Source organism: Euprymna scolopes, chromosome 39 (genome assembly GCF_053919585.1).
Source record: "Euprymna scolopes isolate OS-2025 chromosome 39, ASM5391958v1, whole genome shotgun sequence".
NCBI classification, from domain to species: domain Eukaryota; kingdom Metazoa; phylum Mollusca; class Cephalopoda; order Sepiida; family Sepiolidae; genus Euprymna; species Euprymna scolopes.
Window position 1 is genome coordinate 67,296,875 of NC_136520.1, and position 20,012 is coordinate 67,316,886.

Genomic DNA, 20,012 nt, shown 5'->3' on the forward strand with positions numbered 1-20,012 from the left:
AATAAAACAAAAAAATTTTGAAATCAAAATAACATAATTTTTTAAAATAAATAAAATTTCAAACATCATAAAAAAACGTATCCAATACAGAATAGTCCCAAAAAGATTTTAAAGTGTTTTCAATAATTTTTAAAACATTTTTGACCATCAAGCGAATGTTTGAGCAGAGATTTGTTGATGTTCATGGCAGTGTTGAAGAATTCCAGTAATTTCCTGTATACATCCCCAGAAAATAAATTAATAATTTATATATTTTTTATTATTTCGAATTAGTTCACTTTAGTAGTTGCCACAATATTTGATAAAAATTAGTTGTTTTATGAAAAACACTTATCAAATCCTTGCTAAATACGTTGTATCTGTACCATGTCCCTCTAATCCATATTCATTTATCATAGCAATACTTCCTGAAAGATTTTATACAATTGATTTGCAGCAACAAATTCAGGTTTATTATTTTTATATCATTTTTGGATTGGAGATTTATTGCTCAAAAAGCCTGCATATAAATACATTTCAGAAACTAGACTATATTCAAGTATTAAAAAAAGATTCTGCTTGAAGGTATTCATATCTGCCACTAATTTAAGACTCCGGGATACGTTTTTTTTTTTTTTTTTTCAGATTACAATGTAGAATACAATGTTTTTCCAGACCCTGGTTACAGTATTTGCCCCACCTTATGATGTTATTTATAATCTTATTTGATTATATACATGTGTATTATATACTGTACTGTATTTTGTTACTAATTTTTAATACTGTATCCCGAGGTTCTACGGTGTGTGTGTGTGTGTGTGTATATATATATATATATATATATATATATATATATATATAATAAAATGGTTGTATAGTCTTGGTTTCCTAGATGTAAATCCACTGAATCTCCTATGTTTATCAAAAAGTGCTCAATGAATGAACAGTGTGCTTATGTTTATTTATACAAACATTATTGGCTACATATGTGCATACAGTTCTTCAGTGTCTGAAATGAAACACTGCAGCAACATGTATGCACATGTAGCCAATGTTTGTATAAATAAAAATACTACACACACACACATACATACATACATACATTGTGTGCAACTAAAGTTCTATATTCCAAATTTCAAGATGTTGATTATCTTTCATTTCTACAAGAATGTTAAAACGTTCAATTTTTGGCAGCACCTTTTTTATAGTGCAGAATCATTCAGGTAATGATTATGCCAATGTTTAATTTATTCCATCCTTAACTCAGGAGAAGAAAAGGGACTTATCAAGAAAATAAAGGAGTATGGGCATGATTACAAAATCTGAAAATCGGAAGAAGTTGAAATTCTGTTTTCTTTTAGTTATGCCATCTTTGGAGTCAAGCCCCACTGATGATTGTTAGTTCAAATGAAACATTTGGATATGTAAAAATTACTTGCAGTGGTCTCCAAGGATGAGCACTGAAAGTAAAATATGAAAAGCTTTCTAGTGACAATTCTAATACTTCCTCCCCTTCCCGGTTCCAATACATTTACGAATTTTGTTCTATAGTGCTGATTCTGATAACAATGGCCTGGTTCATGGTGGGTAGAGGATGGGGGATGTAAAATGAAAACCCATGTGATATGTTAACATGCATATATGCACACAAACATAAAAGTACGGGGGGGGGGGGGGCAACAATAACTTAAGATAGAAAAAGTTTTTACATCATTTTTGGCATCAGAAAAATATACATTTTATCAAATTCCAATATCACAAAATGTTTTCATTTTTCCAATTCCTGATTCGATTAATCACTCCAACACTACTTCCTTCTAAAGTAATATGGCAAAGTCAGTTTCTCTCCAAGGTTGGTTGGTTGGTTTACGGCATATCAACCCTTTTTAGGCTATTTAATGCCGAATCCAAATATTTTGAAGATTTTTTTAATAGAATATATTTGTTGTTTTCAAGTCGGTTTCTACTTAACCCATAGTTGGGACCCTAACAGGTACTACCACTCCGGGTCAGAGTGGACCGGGGAGCAATGGCAATTAAAGGGTGGCTCCACACTCCCCAAAGCCCGCAAGTTGGGGCCTCACCACTGGATATACTTTAAGGTCCTCTCCAAGGTGGCCGACTTAAAGTCAATAATAGAAATATTTTCCCTTTCACTATGTCTCTTATGGGGGCAAAGATGGATAGAAGTCACGTTTTATTTCTGACTGGGTGTTTGAATTCTGCAACCAATGATAATCATTTAGCCATACTGAAGATTCTTGGTTAGAAGAAAACATGGTTTTTGATAGATGCTGCTGCAAAAATCGGCATCCAATGACATCAAAGAAATATGAAACACTCACCTGCTGTTGTCCACTTAAACCATATCGTCCAATGATTTTCCTCATTTCTTCCCTTTCACGAATATCTGGGAAATTCTTCATCATCCAATCCAAAGCACTCATGTCCAGATCGAGAATCTCTTGAAGATGCTAAAGATATTGAGGGGGAAAAAAAATAAATTGCATAAGTAAATTTACATCATTTTGTGACTGATGTAATAGCAAGGAAAATGTAATTTCCTATTTTTCAGTACTTTTGCACTTTGCAAATTGGATTTCCGTGATCATTTGGACTTGACCAGTAGCTGATCTAAACTGCCAGAATATGCTGAGCACTGATCAAATATAAACACTTAGAAACAAAATATTACAATGAAAAAAAAAAATAAATAAATAAAATATAACAACCTACTGGAAGTATCTTATTAATAAATAGAAATAAATAGAAAGTTTGTTTTTCTTTTCAAGAGAATTTTATTTTTAAAAAAAATAAAAAAATTTTTCATAAGTTTCTAATATTTCTTGTTAGGAAAACTTGGAATTTATGTTTTTTTTTTTATTTCAAGAAAAGTTTTGGAATTTTTAGAAAAACTTCACTTTTTTTTTTAAGGTTGGCCTAATTAAACTTTTGCATGATTAAAATCTAATTTTCTTTCCAATTTATTAAAAGTCGTCCACTTTGATTTTTATTGGCCAAGCACATTTGATATTGCCTTTTCATTGGCCAATCAACATTATCAGCGCAGCATAATCCAGCAGGTTATATCAACTGTCAGTTGAGACCAAGCCTATATTTACAGAAATCCGGTGCGCAAAATGCAAAAATACCATTTTTTTTATTCTAAAAACAAAATAAAACAAGTGCCATACGAAAGACAATTTAAAAATAATTCATGAAAATAAATTTCCTAAAGAAATTAAATGAATCAAATGTTTAGTTGTTGTGCATTAGAGTTTAAAGATAATTCTGTATTGTTTGATAATTGAAGTTTTCAATTACTTTGTGCTGAGAGAGCAATATGAAGCAACCCAACAATATAATTAAACGATTTAAGATTATGGCTGAATCCAGTAATTTTAGAATTTTATGATTCATACTTATATTGTAAAATATTTATTTTCATAAATGAAAAGAGTGTGTTTATGTTTATTTATACAAACATTATTGGCTACACACGGCTCTACGGACAAATTTATCTTTAGTTGATCTTTGACAACTAAGTATTTTCGTTTACTAGCCAAATAGAAAAGTTATTAGTCAAACCCATATGATTTTTAGAATATGACATCTTCGTTCTGTGATGAGTATTTACATCATAAATATTTTTCTGTTTTTTTTGTTTTTTTTTAAATAAGTGTAATTCTAAATATATACAGATTTTTATATTGATACTTGAAAGTATAAACATTCGACTTTTTGGGCAGTCTTTGTAAAAAAAAAAAAAAAAAAGTATTGTTTTGTTAAACCTTTTATTGTTTAAATAATTTGACTTTGCTCGTTTTATTAAAAAAGTTGAAAAGATATTTTTCACTCAGTAGTGAGCTTTGAAAGAGTGCCAGTGAAAGAAACACAATCGCCAAAAGATAAGTGTTGTATTATTTCTAGTCGCCATTTTGAAAATCATTCGCAAATGCGACTGTTTCACTCGCAATGTAGAGACCTGCAACACATGTAGCCAATAATGTTTGTATAAATAATATTAGTTTTGTAGAGGAGAATTGTTTTTGCTTTCGACTTTGAAGAACATAAGTTTTGGAAAAGAAAAGAAAATATCAATGTTTGGTGTATTTTAGGTCCAAATTCCAGTACCTTCAGATCTGGTAGCACCATGGATTAATAAAGAAATGACAACCAATATCAAAACATGTTATTCTTTTTAAAATGAACCAAACATTGTGTATAGGGATTCACAAACAAAACTTTCAAACATTTTTGTTTTTAGGTCAAAGAAAAAGTTAGTTATTTCGTTTGCTTTCACACATCATAAACATGCATTAAACATGACTAGATGGTCATTCTTTGTTTCTCCTTATCGGAGAAGATAGCAGTCTTTGTTTTTTACCTACAATCTATTGTGCTGCAGGTAATTCTCTCCTAAGACTTACGGTCGGACGGCTTGCTTTCGAATGGGTAGGAAGGAGATATTGTGTGCTTGTCGAGCATACCTTTTGAATCGTAACTTTTTTCCTTTTCTTTTTCCTTCGATCTTGACACGCACGTGTGTGCGTTTCATTCTGTAATGTCACTCTCATGGCTTAAATACTAACATGTCATTAACTCGGCATGCGAGTCGTCATTATGTATATGGGTGCTTCTATATGCAATACAAATGTAAAAAATATTGAATTTCAAGTGAAACAAATGGTACCTACGTAATTGTTGGGACTTAAATAGTAAAAGAAATTTACAAAAAGGAAGTGAAATCACTATATTACACTAAGAAAATTGCAACTTGGCCTTTTAGCCAAGATCAAAGTGTAGTACCTGTTCTTCAGATGCTGCACTTTCATTTCTTGTTCTCTTTCGGTGGATGATCAGTCCTTCACGACTTGGAATTTTTTTTTTTTGTACCTTTTCTCCACGTTAAAAAACGACCCCGGTGGCTCACTGTCCCGTGGGGAGGCATAGTAAATAGGTACACTAAGAAATGAGAACTTGACAGGGAAGACAAGTTCTGTTTCTACTGTCAGCAAATTTAATTCCCATTTAAGCCTTTATCGAAAAGGCTTTCATAGGTTATTTTTCTACATTATCGTTTTCCGTAATTTTTGGATATGTTACTATTTCCACTGTGACAATTACGTAGACACCATTTGTTTTACTGTAAATTTAATATTTTTTTCGTTTGTCTAATGTAGAAGCACCTGCATACTGATGTTTATAATACTCAAAACTTTATCGTACAAGTGAAAAGCACAAATGGATGGTTATTGAAAATTATTTCCAAAGGTTTTTTGAAAGCAAATAAGTCAGTTATTTGTAAAAAAGGTGAAAGAAAATTAAATGAAAAAAATGCATTTTTGTTTTGGAAACAAAAATAAAGAAATAATTAAGATGTCGCATTAGAAGATACGATAATCGTACACGTTTTCATTTTAGCTGAAAGGATATTTGGGTTTTATCTTATCCTCAGGTATGACTCCAAACATGATTACATAAATTTTCAAACATTTGATGGCTTTCAGTCATGTCTCTTAGCTGCATCAGGAGGTGGCCTGTAGCATAGTAGCACAGTATTGTTAAGCAAATTTACAGCTTTCAGATAGAAGACCTTCAATTATGCCAATCCTTCCCTTCAAAATTTAAAAAAAAAAAAAAATTACCTATTATGTTAATTGAGTATTTGTAAAATGAAACTTTAAATTCTTGCCGTGTTTTGTTTTGTTTTTAAAAGGGGAAGCAAGTCCTGTGCAGGGTTACCTCCTAGGACTACCCAGATCCAATACCACAACCCAATAGATAAAAGACTACAAGAATGGCCCTATTATGTTTGTAGAGAACAGATTCTGGACTAACATTTGGATTAGGGTTCTCGACTGGTATTTACACTTGAGGTTAGAGTTTCTACATGACTGAAGCCATTATTCTTCACGTCTTAACATTTTCAACTATGTATTCACAATTTAATATTCATGATGCTCCAATCTATAGTCCCACCCACTTACCAAATTTAAAAAAAAAAAATTTGACTAGCTAAAACCACTATATACCCCCCCACACACACACACTCACTATTTGTGCCTAGATCTAAACACAGATTTCATGAACAATGCTTCTTTCCCAGAACTGTCCGCCTGTGGAACACCTGTTCTGCTGACCTGTTTCCCGGTTGAATACATGATAGCCTTCAAATCCAATCTAAACAAGTTCTTGTTAAGCCGTCCCCATAAATTAAATTTTACCAAATTTAAACCATGAATGATTATTATACTACCACCTTACATTGATTAACCCTTATCCTCGAGTGGCCTTCGCACCTTGATATGTGGTGACTCCTAAGTAAAAAAAAACAAAAACTTTAGTGGCACAAGCCATTTTTGTCTTTTTTTAAACCATAAATTCATCAATATAACCACTTTTAATCAAATTGACTAGTAAATGTTAACTATGAGGGAGTTGAAGTCAGTGCAAGTACTCCTAAATTGCGTCCTTGCTAGCAGATGAAGCCGAACAAAATGTAGATAGACTGTGGCTAACATTAACAATATTGAGGTTCAGTTTATGATAAATCAATTAAAATCAAGAGACTTTTAAACATTCAAAGAGTTTAGACTAAAAAGAAACATTAAATTTACTTACTTGATGATATCGTCCAATTTTCAAGTGAGAGTGACGTCTTATTAATCCTTCAGATGGATGAAGCTTTAAGAAAGAAAAAAAATAACTTAAAACTCGTGGAACAAAACCAAAGGCAGGAAAGGCTGAAATCATGTAAATGAATCAAGTAGTTTGAGGGGGTTTTTTTTACCAAGAAAAAAAAATATTATGGAGGATGCAAAGATGGTGGGTCTTGCTTCGCCATGTTTAATAAAGGGATATAATTCAATTTGAACCATCACGATCAATTTTATGATTACGATTTACTGTAAAATATTGCAATAAAAAAATTTTTTTTTAAACTTACTAGCTCAACTACTAACTTTGGTATTTGAAGGAGAAACAATATATGACATTTGTTTTTAAAAAAAAAGATGTAATACTGAAAAATATAAAAGAATAGTTTGACAATGATAAACAAACTTACCTCTCCACAGATCAATTTAAGCAAAGTGGATTTTCCTGCTCCATTAGGGCCTACCAAAGCGACCCGGCTATCAAGGTCAATTCCAAAGTCCAAGTTTTTATAAATATAGGGCTGGAAAATATTCAACAAAAATTTTTTTTCAATCAAATAAAGATCACATTTTATATATATTTGTAGAGTTTGAACGTTTTGTTTTTTTTTTTTTGTTTTTTTTTAGTTATAATTATTGAAAAAGAAATTTTTTAAATTTTCTTTGTATAAATCTGTGCTCACAAATTTATAGATAAAGTGACTTTTACAGTATTTTGCCTGGAGTAGTGTTGTCACATCTGGGCTGGTGCATCTGCCATTTTGCTCCTAGACAGGATTAAAATAAAGAGTCACCAACCTTGGTAAGTGGTTGCTCCCATGTATAAATTAAAAAAAAACAAACAAAAAACCCCTAATAGGTCCTGAACTATCAACTAAACTCAAACCTCTGTGCCATCGCCGAAAACATGGCATCCTTGTGACTGTTTTACAAATATTTCAATAGCATGTGCTGACTAATTCAAAGCACTAGTACCATCACTATCACAATACCCATAACAAACCCGACAAGCAGCTAGATTCCACCCCTACACGGTAGAGATCTCTAGATGTCAAAGCTTTCTACGCAAATAGTTTTTTTCAGACTGCTGCACTTTGGAACATATTAAAATGTCAAATTAAGAAAAATAACCTTTTTGCTTTTTGATATAAAAGTGAAATTTTATCATCTTGTTAAACATTGTAAAGTTGCAAGCAAAGGAAAAACATATTTCGCTTATTATAAATGTACACTAGAAGTATTACATGACAACAATCAAGACGAAAATCACGTGAAAGATTATTTGAAGTTATGACGAAAATTGTTCAATTGTAAAAATAAATTCAAAAAAAAAAAAAAAAAAAAAAAAAAAAGTCGGTTCTTCATTATTGGAGCAAAATCAGAGTCAAAAATGAGTTCATTAAAAAAAAAAAAAAATTATATTTTTAATCAATTTCAACATTAAGCAATGTTATCTACCGAATTTTCATGCCACAATTAGTTAAATATTTTTGAAATATTACATAAAACACATTTCTATGATTCAATGAAAGAATTCTTTTGCAATGTTTTTGTCATATGTGATGTAAACACAAGGGAAATAACTCCTGGTTTGTTATGTTAATAAAGAAGGATTCAACAAAGAAATGATTGCTCGTTTGTTTTGTCACGTAAACACAAGCGAAAAAAAGACAAACCTAAGATTGCTAATTTCTTTAAAAATCATTTCCTGTAATAATTTTTTTTTTTTTTTTTATAATTCGTTTTTCATAATTTTGGGATACGTTCATTACAGTGACATGACAATTAAGTTTCACTTGAAATTCAATTTTGGCATTTCGCTACAATAACGAAGAACCGAAAAGTCATGAGCAGATAAGACTTGTAAAAGGGAAACAACTTGGAACTTACCTTGTCATCATCGTATTTGAAATATACATGCTGTACCATCACAATTGGTGGTGGGAGGGTGCCACAGGGAGGAAAGTAGAAGGTCAAAGTCTATAAAAAAAATTTTAAAAAATTAAAAAAGTGAATGAAAAGCTTTTTTTCTCATTTGAATTTTAAACTATTTAAAAAAAAAAAAAAAAAAAAAAAAAAAAATACAGGAAAATATCAGAATATGCATAAAAAAAAAGTCTTATTTCCTAAAAACTGGAAAATGCCGACATAAATAAAAAATGTTTGCTGTTGTTGCAACAATTCATCCACATCATTTTACGGTCGGGTTGTGATGCGACGCATTTTGTACAATAGAGACCGTGAGCATTTCTAGATACAAGTAAAGCGAACAGTACATCATTTAACGCTCATTTTATACTTAAGCATGCGATTTTACATACCGACTTTCAAAAGTCGCTTATCGCTAGTGAAAAATCTAAATTAATCTCTCCCAAGTTCATTCTTATCATTTCTTTGCAGGTTTTCCTCAGCTTTCTCCTGTGAAGGAAACTTCAACTGTTCTGCATCTACTAATCCAAAATATCATTCTTTTGATGTGGGCAGACTATTCAAGTTGCCCATTCTGCACATATCTTCCTATGCTCTTGAGATTTAATCTTCCTCCAAGGTCATCAGATCTTATATCATTTCTCTTCATAAGACAGTTTACACACCACACTGTATATATATATATATATATATATATATATATATATATAGTCTAATAGACTTTTCCCTTGGTCAACAGCATTAACACTTAGGAATAAAATAAACAGTATAACTAGTTTTCAAAAATGATTGCTTCATACAAGTTTAGACATGAGCGAACAATAAAAATGGAAATAATGTTTAGAGTTGGGAAAGGGGAGACAATCCAAATTTTAACACTTTTTCATACCAAATTTTCTGCTAATTCAAAATACATTCAATAAAGTAACGAACTATCACAGCAAAAAACATTACCAAGACATTTGAATTGATTTTAATTTTTATTAAATTTAATATACGAGTAACAATGTTTCAAAATGAATCCTTTTTTTTTTTTTAAATTTACAAATAAAATTTAACATTCTATATTTCAAAATATTTTAATTTAAAAAAACAAAGACATTCAGTTTGGATGTTCAATAAACTCTTTCCTTAGTCAACAGTGCTAACATACTGCTAGTTAAGCCAAGTACGTGGGGTCCCACTCCATGAGCAAAAAAATTTACTTTCACCATAACTAATGTTTGTGCAAAATTTTCAAAAAATACAAGGTGTGTTAAGAAAAGTGCAAACAAACGGGAGTGAATTACTAGGTCCAACCTCTCCTTTGTCGGAGGACCAACAAGGTTGGATAGTAATAGAAAAATCTGGTTTACATCTTGAGCACCCAGAATGTTTGTTTTTTTTCATTTGGAGGGAAAAGTAATTACCATTTACAAGTAGGGACACATACTGAGAAGGCAAGCCACTTTAAATTCTATAGAAGTTAGGTCCATATCGGATAATCCACTCAGTTTTTATGTCTATAGATGAAAAGTTGATTAATCTCAAGTGGTCTTGTAGTGTGGTTTAATTGATTTCTGTTATATATTTCATTCAAAGACAGACAGGTTCTGGTTTCTGTCAGAACCAGTGATAGATGGGCCTTTATCGCGGCTAACAGGTTGTTTATGTTCAGCTGAGAGAAAATTAATTCTTTTAATCTCAGAGTACAGTTAGAATTTTAAGCTGATGGTTGGTTCTGTACTTGGTTAGAAATAACTTGTAACAGTACTTGTACAGTTTAGTAAAGACATTTAAAAAATGAAAATATCGGGGGGGGGGGGGTTGAATTGTACGTATCTGTTTTTAATTTGATCAAGTAGTTTTTTTTTTTTTACAGCAGAAAAACATGTTCTTATGAGAGAGCATTGAAGTCAGTCATAGTGAAATTTGCTGAACACGCCACAGGGATATAACTCCATGCAAAGCGCCAATACTTTTTTTTTACATGAGGGTCACCACTTATCAAGGCCCGGAGGCCACTCAGGGATAAGGGTTATTGCATGTACAGTAATCAATGAGATAGTATTGTAGTAATCATTAGTATTGGAGATTTGATAGAGTGTCTTTCTTAAGGGGGCGGTTTGTCAGGAATTTGTTTATGTTGGATTTGAAGAGATCCAAGTTGTAGTCAGGTGGGAAACAGGCTCCCTCCCCATCTTTAATTCTAGCTTGTCTTCCTAAAAATCGAACCTTTTGCTCAGTTCGCTGTAATAACAAAACTACTTGATGAAATTAAGTGAAATGTTTTTTTCGGAGAACTTGGTTTCATAACGGATACGTGCAATATAACCTTTGATATTTTCATTTTTTAATGTCTTGACTAAACTGTACAAGTACTCTTAATTGTGATTGCAAATGACATTTGGTAGAGATACCAAACAATATTTTAAACCTTTAAAAATAAAACATTGTTCTAGATTTTAAAACTCAGAATTGTAGTTTTTTCTTTAATAAAAATCCATTAGTTACAACAGTGACATAGAACTTGATTAACACTACAGCTAATGTCAAAATTATCAAGCAAAGATATGATGCAAAGAGTACAAAAATAAATTCACCCTACAGCAATAACAACTAAAAATCCAAGTCAAAATGATATGTCAGCTTAAATGCTATTTAGGTCAAAAAGAAAATTGTAAAATGCTGCTGAAATCCCAATGAGAAGCTTTCAAGAAAGTAATAAACAATTTGGAAGACGAGATTGCTTTTGGAATAAATCTTACCTTGTCCACAGTGACTTTCTCGGTTAAACCACTATCAACCATTTTCTTCAAAGTTTTTTCTTTACTCTGAGCTTGTCGAGCCAGTTTGGCACTACCATGACCAAATCTTGCAATATAATTCTGAGGAAGGAAAAATATTAAAAATAACGATAAGAGAATTTATATTAAAAAAAAATAAATAAAAAATAAAATAAAAATAAAAAAATAAAATAAAAATAAAATAACTTAAATGCAACAAATTTAAAGAGTGCAATCATTAAATACCCCCCTAGCCTCCTCAAATTGATAATTGAGTTATTTTTTGTAGTATTTTGATTTTTAAATTAAAAAATATTTGGTGGTTGTCCAGAATTTTCTCTATAAGAAAAATACCTGCGACAGAAGAAAAATGTCATATCCCAAAAATCATGTAAATTATCAAGTAGTTATTTTTTTAAACTAAGAAAATTAATTTATGAGGAAGCGAACAAACAAAAAGAGATAATTTTTCAAACTTAAATTTTTTCTTGGTTTTCAGCCTTGTAATGACTACAATTTACTATTAATCGCTTAAATTTCTGAAAGATTTTCTATATTTCTATATAAAGATAAAACTACTTGATCAATTTATGATTTTTGAAATATGATCTTTTCATTCTGTGATAGATTTTTCTGTATTCTTGTTTTTCTGTGTAGGGGAATTCTGAACAAATACAAATCAATGCTTACATAACAAGACCCTTTGTAAAGGGTTAAAAACTAAAAAAAAAAAAAAAAAAAAAAAAAAAAAAAATCTGTAAAACTGCATGCAACTGTTTGACAACGTAAAGATAGGCCAAATCTTTATCTCCACACTATTCATACTGCATGAAGTATTCTAAAAATCATGCCATCAAAATACTAATAACTCAAAAACCATTTTGTATGGTGATTACTGTTATAAAAGAATCATTCATCACATCATTGTTTAAATTATGCCATTTTTACTTCAAAAATTAAAATTAATGCTCAATAAGATGTGGGACCTCATTGACTACAATATAGACCGATTAGCGAGTCTAAGTTAACCCATGATCAATATTCTGACCAAGTTTAGTGACAATTGGTCATCGATATGAACATTAGATTGTACATAAGCACAAACAAACCAACGATCAACTACCACTGAAAACTTCTTTGGCAGGAGTAATAAAAAGCATGTCAACAAGTGGGGGGGGGGGGGGAGTTTAATTTTGCTTAATAATATTTAATAATTTCAGACCTTCTCTACTATTATATAAAAAGAATGCAAAAAATATTGCTATTTACAAAAATGTTTTCATCTTTATATAAAAGACAAGCCGCGCGTGCGTGTCTCCCCCCCCCCTCTGGTGCTGCATGTGAGATGACGCCACAAAAAGTGAAGAAATGATGAGTGTGAAAGGCTAATGTTGGCTTCACATTTTCACCAAGTTTACGAAAAATCTAATAGATTGGGCAAAAGTTATGAGGTAAAAAGTACCTTTTTTTTACATTTGCGACTCCTTTTGAGCTCTTAGGAACGCCAAATCCTAATGAAAATGGACAAACGATGCAGTTTCACGCCTTAAGACATGTATATTTGAATTCAGCACCATGGAAAACCACTATATAGACATACATATCAAGTTTTGGAATATGAAAAAAGCTTCAAAAAGGCATGTTTTTTTTTTAAGCCCTAAAAGTCCCAGAGGGATGCGAACCAGAATTTGCCAGGGTCACCTATACTGAATTTATATTAAGAACAATGGCCTCCACATTTTGGCCAAGTTTCAGGAAAATCTAATGGATGGATCAAACACTATGGGCCCTTTTGCGGGGCTCAAAAGAGGTAAAAAATTTGACCTTGAGTTCCTAGGGACGCTGAATCCCAGTGTAAATGGATAACGGTGCAGTTTCAGGCCTTAACATATGTATATTTGAGTTGACCATCGTGAAAAACCATTATATAATCAAAGTTTTTGTTGAGAAATATGAAAAAAAAAAAAAAAAAAAAAAAAAAGCTACAAAAAAAGGGGAGTTTTTAGCACTGAAAGTCCCCGAGGATGCGAACCAGAATTTTGCCAGGGTCACCCATACTGGATTTGTATTAAGAACAATGGGCTCCATATTTTGACAAACTTTCAGAAAAATCTAGTGGATAGATCAAAAGTTATGGGGCAAAACGTGTCATTTTTTGGCCATTTTTTTTTTACCTCTTTTGAGCCCCTGGGGACACAACAGGAATTTTCGCAAAAATGTTTTTTACTGTGCACATCTATTTAATGAAATATAATTTGTGGCAAAATTTCAGGAATAATAGACAGTTATCTGGCAATCGTCCAGAATAACGGACGCAAGGACGCTACTGAAAACATAGGTCCCTCTCCGATAAATCGGGGGACCAAAATAAAGGTTAATCCTATTTAACTATTAGCACTTAATGAAATAGGTTCTTCTGATTTTTTTTTTTTTTTTTTTTTTTTTTTAAACAAAGTTATTTTATATCAACCAGGGCAACATAGTGTGTATACAGGAGAATCTCCAAAACTAATATGCAGCGTTATGAACTTTGGAACCTATATGCTAGGCAACATGACCACATTGTTTTTTTTTTATAATATATATATATCATTGTAAGTTATGAAAATATATATGGCACAATATATTTTCATAACTTACTACCTAGCTCTATGTATTGAGCACTGTTGAAGTAAATACTGAAAATTTGCACATAAAATATATATATATATATATATATATATATTGTACCGGATAAAACCTACATTTAATTGGATCATGGAAAGAAGAGTAAAAAGAGTGGAAACATTCAAGATTTGTGAAAATTAAAAAAAAAAAAAAAAAAAAAAAAAAAAAAAAAAAAAAAAAAAAAAGATAAATAAATCAATCAATATTCCTCAAAACTTTTAAAAAAGGGTTTCTAAGGTGTATCATGAATATCAGTACAACCTCCCATTTGAACCCCCCCTCCCCCCCAAAAAATTTACATTAGATTTGATTTATAGTCATTATGTTACATAAGGGCTGTCCCCTTTTCATGTAAGCATAAAAATAGAGAGATTTAGTTAAAATGAAAATGAAATAGAATAGACGAAATTCGAACCTCGTAATTTAGGTTTAGAAATAGATTACGAGAGAGAATTAGAAAATGGAATGTAAAAACAAACCATTGTTTAGCTTAGAGATAAAATAGTTTTAAGAAAAGGAATGTGCACTTATCAATTCTGTTATGAAATTGAATTGAGGAATGCAACTATAAGATAATTTAATAAACATGTTTTTAACATATTGGAAATATAGGTTACTGGAAATATAGGTTAAAATTCCTTTTGTAAACAAAAGAAAAAGTTTTGGACACGCATTTCCAGAACACATGAAAGAAGACATGTTTTAACATGGGTATGACGTCATGGAAAATGGAAAGTTCTCGATATAGTTAGAAACTTTAGAGTTAAGCAGAGAGAGTCTGAGGACAAGAGACGACAGTCTGGAGTCCAAAGATGGACAGTCGAACGTCTGGAAGCGAGACGGTCACCTTTGAAACATAGAATGTAAAACTTTGAATTCCTGACTAAGAAAACCACCGACTGGTCCATGGAAATAAACACATCATGTGTTTTTATAAACGTCGTCTTTATGTTGTAATTCTACCAAAAGGTAAAGTGAAATTGTCATTATATGTCTTATATATCCTGTGTTTTAAAATGTCTTCACATACAAAATGTCTCTACATCTCATATCTACAATGTGAACACTAAGACTGTCTCAACACTGTCTCCTCACTCTAAGAGCTTCTACTACACTTCTAAGTATGAACATTTTATATATATGAATCTCTTCATAACATGAACACAGAACGCAACATCTCTCTTAATAAGACTCTCTAAGACTCACTTTTAATAAGACTTCCTAACAACGAACAATAATAATAATAATGAAACACTATATAACAATTAGACACAAGATTCTTTGAATTTTAATTTTTTTTTTTTTTTTTTTTTTTTTTTTTAGACCCCTTAAGCTTTAAATTTTAAACGTTTTTTTTAGAATCAAAATCCATAGCATGTATTTTATCAAAATTGGAATAAGGATTCTAAACATAAGGGTTAATATGTATTTATCTTCATAAGGAGACATAAAAGTAGAAGCAAAACTTCTGTTGAGGGAATTAATTCCATTCATTTTGAGATTGGTATACTTCTAATGTGTATGTATGTTTATTTTACGTATACACAATTTTCAAGTCCTCATCTATCTACAACAACCGTCAATTTTCCTTACTCTATCAGTGCCTAAAACTAAACAGAACTTCCATGAGCACAGTTTCTTTCCTCGAAATGTCCAACTGTGGAACACAATAACACAGGGCTGCTTTCCAACTAATGTAAATAAGTTCTTTTTGATGGGTCCTCTTAGATAATCAAGCCCTACCCGAGTTCTGGCAGTAGGCCTCATCCCAGTCTGCCCCAAACTCATTAATCCCTATCCTCGAGTGACCTTTGATAAATGGTGACCCCCCCCCAACCCAGTAATAATAAAAAAAAAAAAATGTGCATAGATGCTTATCTACATAAAACAGAGGATTACCCCCCCCCACTTTGAATTAATGTGTGACATCATTTTGTGATATCATTCACTGTGCATGGTTATTCACACTGATTTAATGGATGAAAAGTAATGCCTTGATGATTTCATAAATAGTCCCTTTATGACGTCATTAAATGTATATATAAAAAAAAAAAAACAAGTTTCAATACATGCATGCCTTACCTTCATATGAGAGATTTGATCTTGCTCCCATTTGTACTTCTTCATCTGGTTCTCCTCCAGCTCCATGCGGGTTTGGATATAGGCATCATAATTACCCTAGAAGAGAGAAACAAAAGAAAAAAAAATTTTGCAACAAGTTGTACAGTTAAAAAAAAAAAAAAAAAAATTTTTTTACGTGACACTAGAAATCCTTATGTACTACAGGTGTATATATATATATATATATATATATATATATATATATTTTTTCATTCTACTAAAATTCCTCCAAATTACTAAGGCAGAAAAGCTAAATCTTGGCAGCTTTTGAACTTTTTAAATAATTCATTGCATACAATTAAGTGAACACAAGTTGCTTTTCCCATAACTTTGACATGATCATTAAGACTGTTCACAAAGTAAACTGAATATTTTTCATTAAAAAAATAAAATAAAGTGGGCTTTTCTTATGGAAATCACTCCAGACAAATCATGAAGCCACTTGATGTAAAAACCTAAAAAAATAAAATACTTCAAAATCATAAACTACTCGACAATAAATGTTATATAAATAGATTCTGACCCAGAAACCAATTCTCCCTCCCTTTTGTTAGAAACCTCACTTGTAGAATGTGAAGCCAAAGGGAAGCGAGTTATGAGGCTGCCAAAAGTAAACAAAAAGTCTATTTTCTACTCTCAGAAGGTCAATTTTGGCCTTTTGGCCAAGATCAAAGTGTAGTATCTGTTCTTCAAATGCTGCCCTTCCATTTCTTGTTCTGTCAGTGGAGGAGAAATCCTTCACAACTGAGACAATTTTTTTTTATTTTTGTACCTTTCCTCCACGTTAAAAAAACGACCCTGGTGTCTAACTGTCCCGTGGGGAGGCATTGTAAATCGGTACTCTCATAGTTTCAATACGGGAAGCATGTTTAGTTCCCTGTAAGTGCACAGTAAACGAAGCATTCAAAAAAATTACTAAGTTAAGCGTTTGCCCCCACACCACCATTTAGCCCCAAAAGTCGCCAGGGGACATCAAATCCTAGTGAAAATGAACAACGGCACAGTTTTAGGCCTTAACATGTAAATTTGAGTTCTGCATCATGCAAAAAAAAAAAAAAAAAAAAAAAAAACTGTCCATAATCAGGCTATAATAGGGTTAAAGCCTAAAATTTGCTGTTTCCAATTATTAATCTAAAGAGTTGAAACAATTCAGATTATGACAAAGAGCGAAAATATTCCTATAGTTGTCCAAGACATTTGAGACGGAGGGCCAGAGTAAAAGTTGCACAACCCAAGAAAATTTGGATGCAAGGAACTTAGTGGAATTTGAATGGCATCAATCCTCAAGACGTTCACTGAGATTGCAAGATATCAAAATCAGGAAAAACGATTTAAAAAGATAAAAAATGTTATTAAATTCTTATGTAACTTTAACATAACTTGAACCTTTCACATTTCTTTTTCCAATTATTCATTGCCTGGACAAAATAGTTATAAAGTATGTAAGAGGTTTAATTTTTTTTTTTTTTTTAATTTTGTGTTTCTTCTCCATCACCCATTCTTACTTTCTCTTGTAAATGGAAAATAAAAGGACAAAATAAAAATGCTCTAATGTTGTTCCCCTTTAATTCTGTTTCTGCTATTTAAAAAAATAAAAAAATAAAAAAAAGTGTTTATATTTTATTTAAAGCAATAGTGAAAAAAAAATATATCAGCTTTGTGGGTAGGTTTTGTGTAGTTTCTGTTTTTTAAAGCTAGAAACTCATACCTACAGACAGTCATATAATATATATATATATATATATATATATATATATATATATATAAATAAAGGAGAGTTACCCGGTATTGTTTGAAGTAAAAATGTAACCTGTTTCTCATAAAACTTATCCCCTCTCCTTCCCAAATCTTTCTCCTCCACCCAAACAAGTGCAAGAATTTACCAACTTTGTGGACGTTTGTACTGTAGTTTTTCACTTCTAGCTGGACACATGCAAACAAAACTAGACACTATCCTCGAGTGCCTACGGTCTCTCAGTACAGAGATTAGAAGACAACTTAGCATGAGTATATTTTTCTTTACAAGTAAATCACGACTAAATCCTGACTCACAGCACAAATAAGATTTTCTCACTAGACCAACCTATACTGGCTTTTACAAGAAATGGAGCACCTTCTCCAAGTGAGGCTACCTCAAGTAACGGCACTAAGCTAGATGCTCCACCAGACTGGATGAATTCAAGATACCACAAGGAGGATATACGATAACACATTTAAATAGTCCATTTGGGGGAGGGGAATAATGTTTGCAACTTCTTTTTCTGTTTGAGAGATAAAGGAGGGCTTTACTGAAATATTCAAATATCTGTGCGTCTCATATGGAGATCAAATGTTAGACACAAGAGAGGAGCTCCTTGATTTCAGAGAACTTCGATTGAAATAAAATGAAACCATAAGGAACAGAAAACTCATTTTTATAACAGAGTCCTCAAGCAAGGAGTCAGCATTTTATTTTCAAATTACTACATGATAGCCCTAAAAAAGCGCAAGAATATACCAACTTTGTGGGTGTTTGTTTTTAAATTTTGACTTTTAGCTGGACACACAATTTCCCTTTATATAATAGAAGGCATTAATATAACTTTTCTCGATAACAATTTAAGCAAAGCCGTTTCATCAAGTAGTAAAATAAGTTTGAAGGAAAATAACTCGTTTGAATAAGAAATCCAAACGACAAAAATGAGGCTTCAGAGGAGTTTGGGATCATATAGAACATCAACAACAGAAGAGATCAAACCTAAGGTCAAGTTACTTGACCCCCCCCCCATCTGTTATAAGTCTTCAAATTTGCATATTCTCAAGAGATTCTTTATTAAGAACACGTAAGTGAAGACTGATTATTGTAGGCACCTCCCCTAAAACGGATCATAAAAACTTTAGATGACCCGAGAACATAATGAAAGTGTCTGGTGTAGAACTCTTCTGCTGCAACGATGTCTATCAGACCTTTTACTTAAAACATCATTAGCCACAGGGAAAAAGTGAATTCATATAAGATATATGTAAATGTACTTGGTATGAATAAAACTTTACTTATATTTGATGGCTGTCTAAAGATATTTAAAACAAGCTGAGCATGCAGGATACCCTCGCTGTGAGTGAATAAATCCGTTCTGGCAAAAATTGTTTTACTATAGACTAATGTTTGTGCAAATTTTTTTTTTTCTTTTTTTTTTTTAAATCCAACGCGTGGTTATTGAGGAAAGTGCAAACGAATGATTTGGAGGCAACTTTACCCCTACATTAGACCCTAGGGTAGTAACTACAGTTATCCCAGAAAATCTGTTCTGGCAAAAATTTACTTTCACCATAACTAATGTTTGCGCAAAAATGAAAGGCATGGTTATCGAGAAAAGTGCAAACAAGCGAACAGATGAACGAGAGTGAATTACTAGGTCCAATCCCTCCTTTGTCGGGGGGACCAATAAAGCTTTGTAGAATTTTTACTATGAATCCATTAGTATTAGGGATTTTACAATTTCATGTGAGTCTGTATTGCACTGCATAAACAGCCAAGACAGGTGTTTATTTTATAGCTTGAAAGACTGGTTCTAATGTCTTAAAAAAAAAAAAAAAAAAAAAAAAAAAAAAAAAAAAAAAAAAAAAAAAAAAAAAACTGACTAATGTCACGTTTATTTAAAATTGCAAAATTCTTTGAAAACACAGGGAACCCAGTTATAGTAAACCCTGTTAAAATGTTATTTGAACATTGAACAGGAAATGGAAAAAATGTTCAGCTCATGAAAGAATAGCAAGCCATCTATTGCCCCAAGTAAAAAAGTGAATCTGATTGGTTACTTTAAATCTGATAGCAATAAAAAAAAAAAAAAGATTGGAAAGAAAAATGAACAATATATCAGCCGTTTGTCAATTTAGAGGGGGGTGGGGGGAT

The 20,012-nt window shown here is 31.6% G+C and overlaps 1 protein-coding gene across 1 annotated transcript in view; it reads right to left on the reverse strand.

The window, feature by feature from the left end:
* Positions 1-20,012, reverse strand: part of LOC145263823 (ATP-binding cassette sub-family F member 2-like) — a 65,039-nt gene that overhangs the window by 6,987 nt on the left and 38,040 nt on the right. Inside the window, exons 7-12 of the mRNA XM_080120888.1 lie at positions 16,082-16,177; positions 11,315-11,434; positions 8,529-8,618; positions 7,049-7,159; positions 6,604-6,666; positions 2,325-2,453 (exon numbers count right to left, since the gene is read on the reverse strand). Coding sequence (XP_079977014.1) covers positions 2,325-2,453; positions 6,604-6,666; positions 7,049-7,159; positions 8,529-8,618; positions 11,315-11,434; positions 16,082-16,177 — 609 coding nt within the window. The remainder of the gene's footprint in view (positions 1-2,324; positions 2,454-6,603; positions 6,667-7,048; positions 7,160-8,528; positions 8,619-11,314; positions 11,435-16,081; positions 16,178-20,012) is intronic.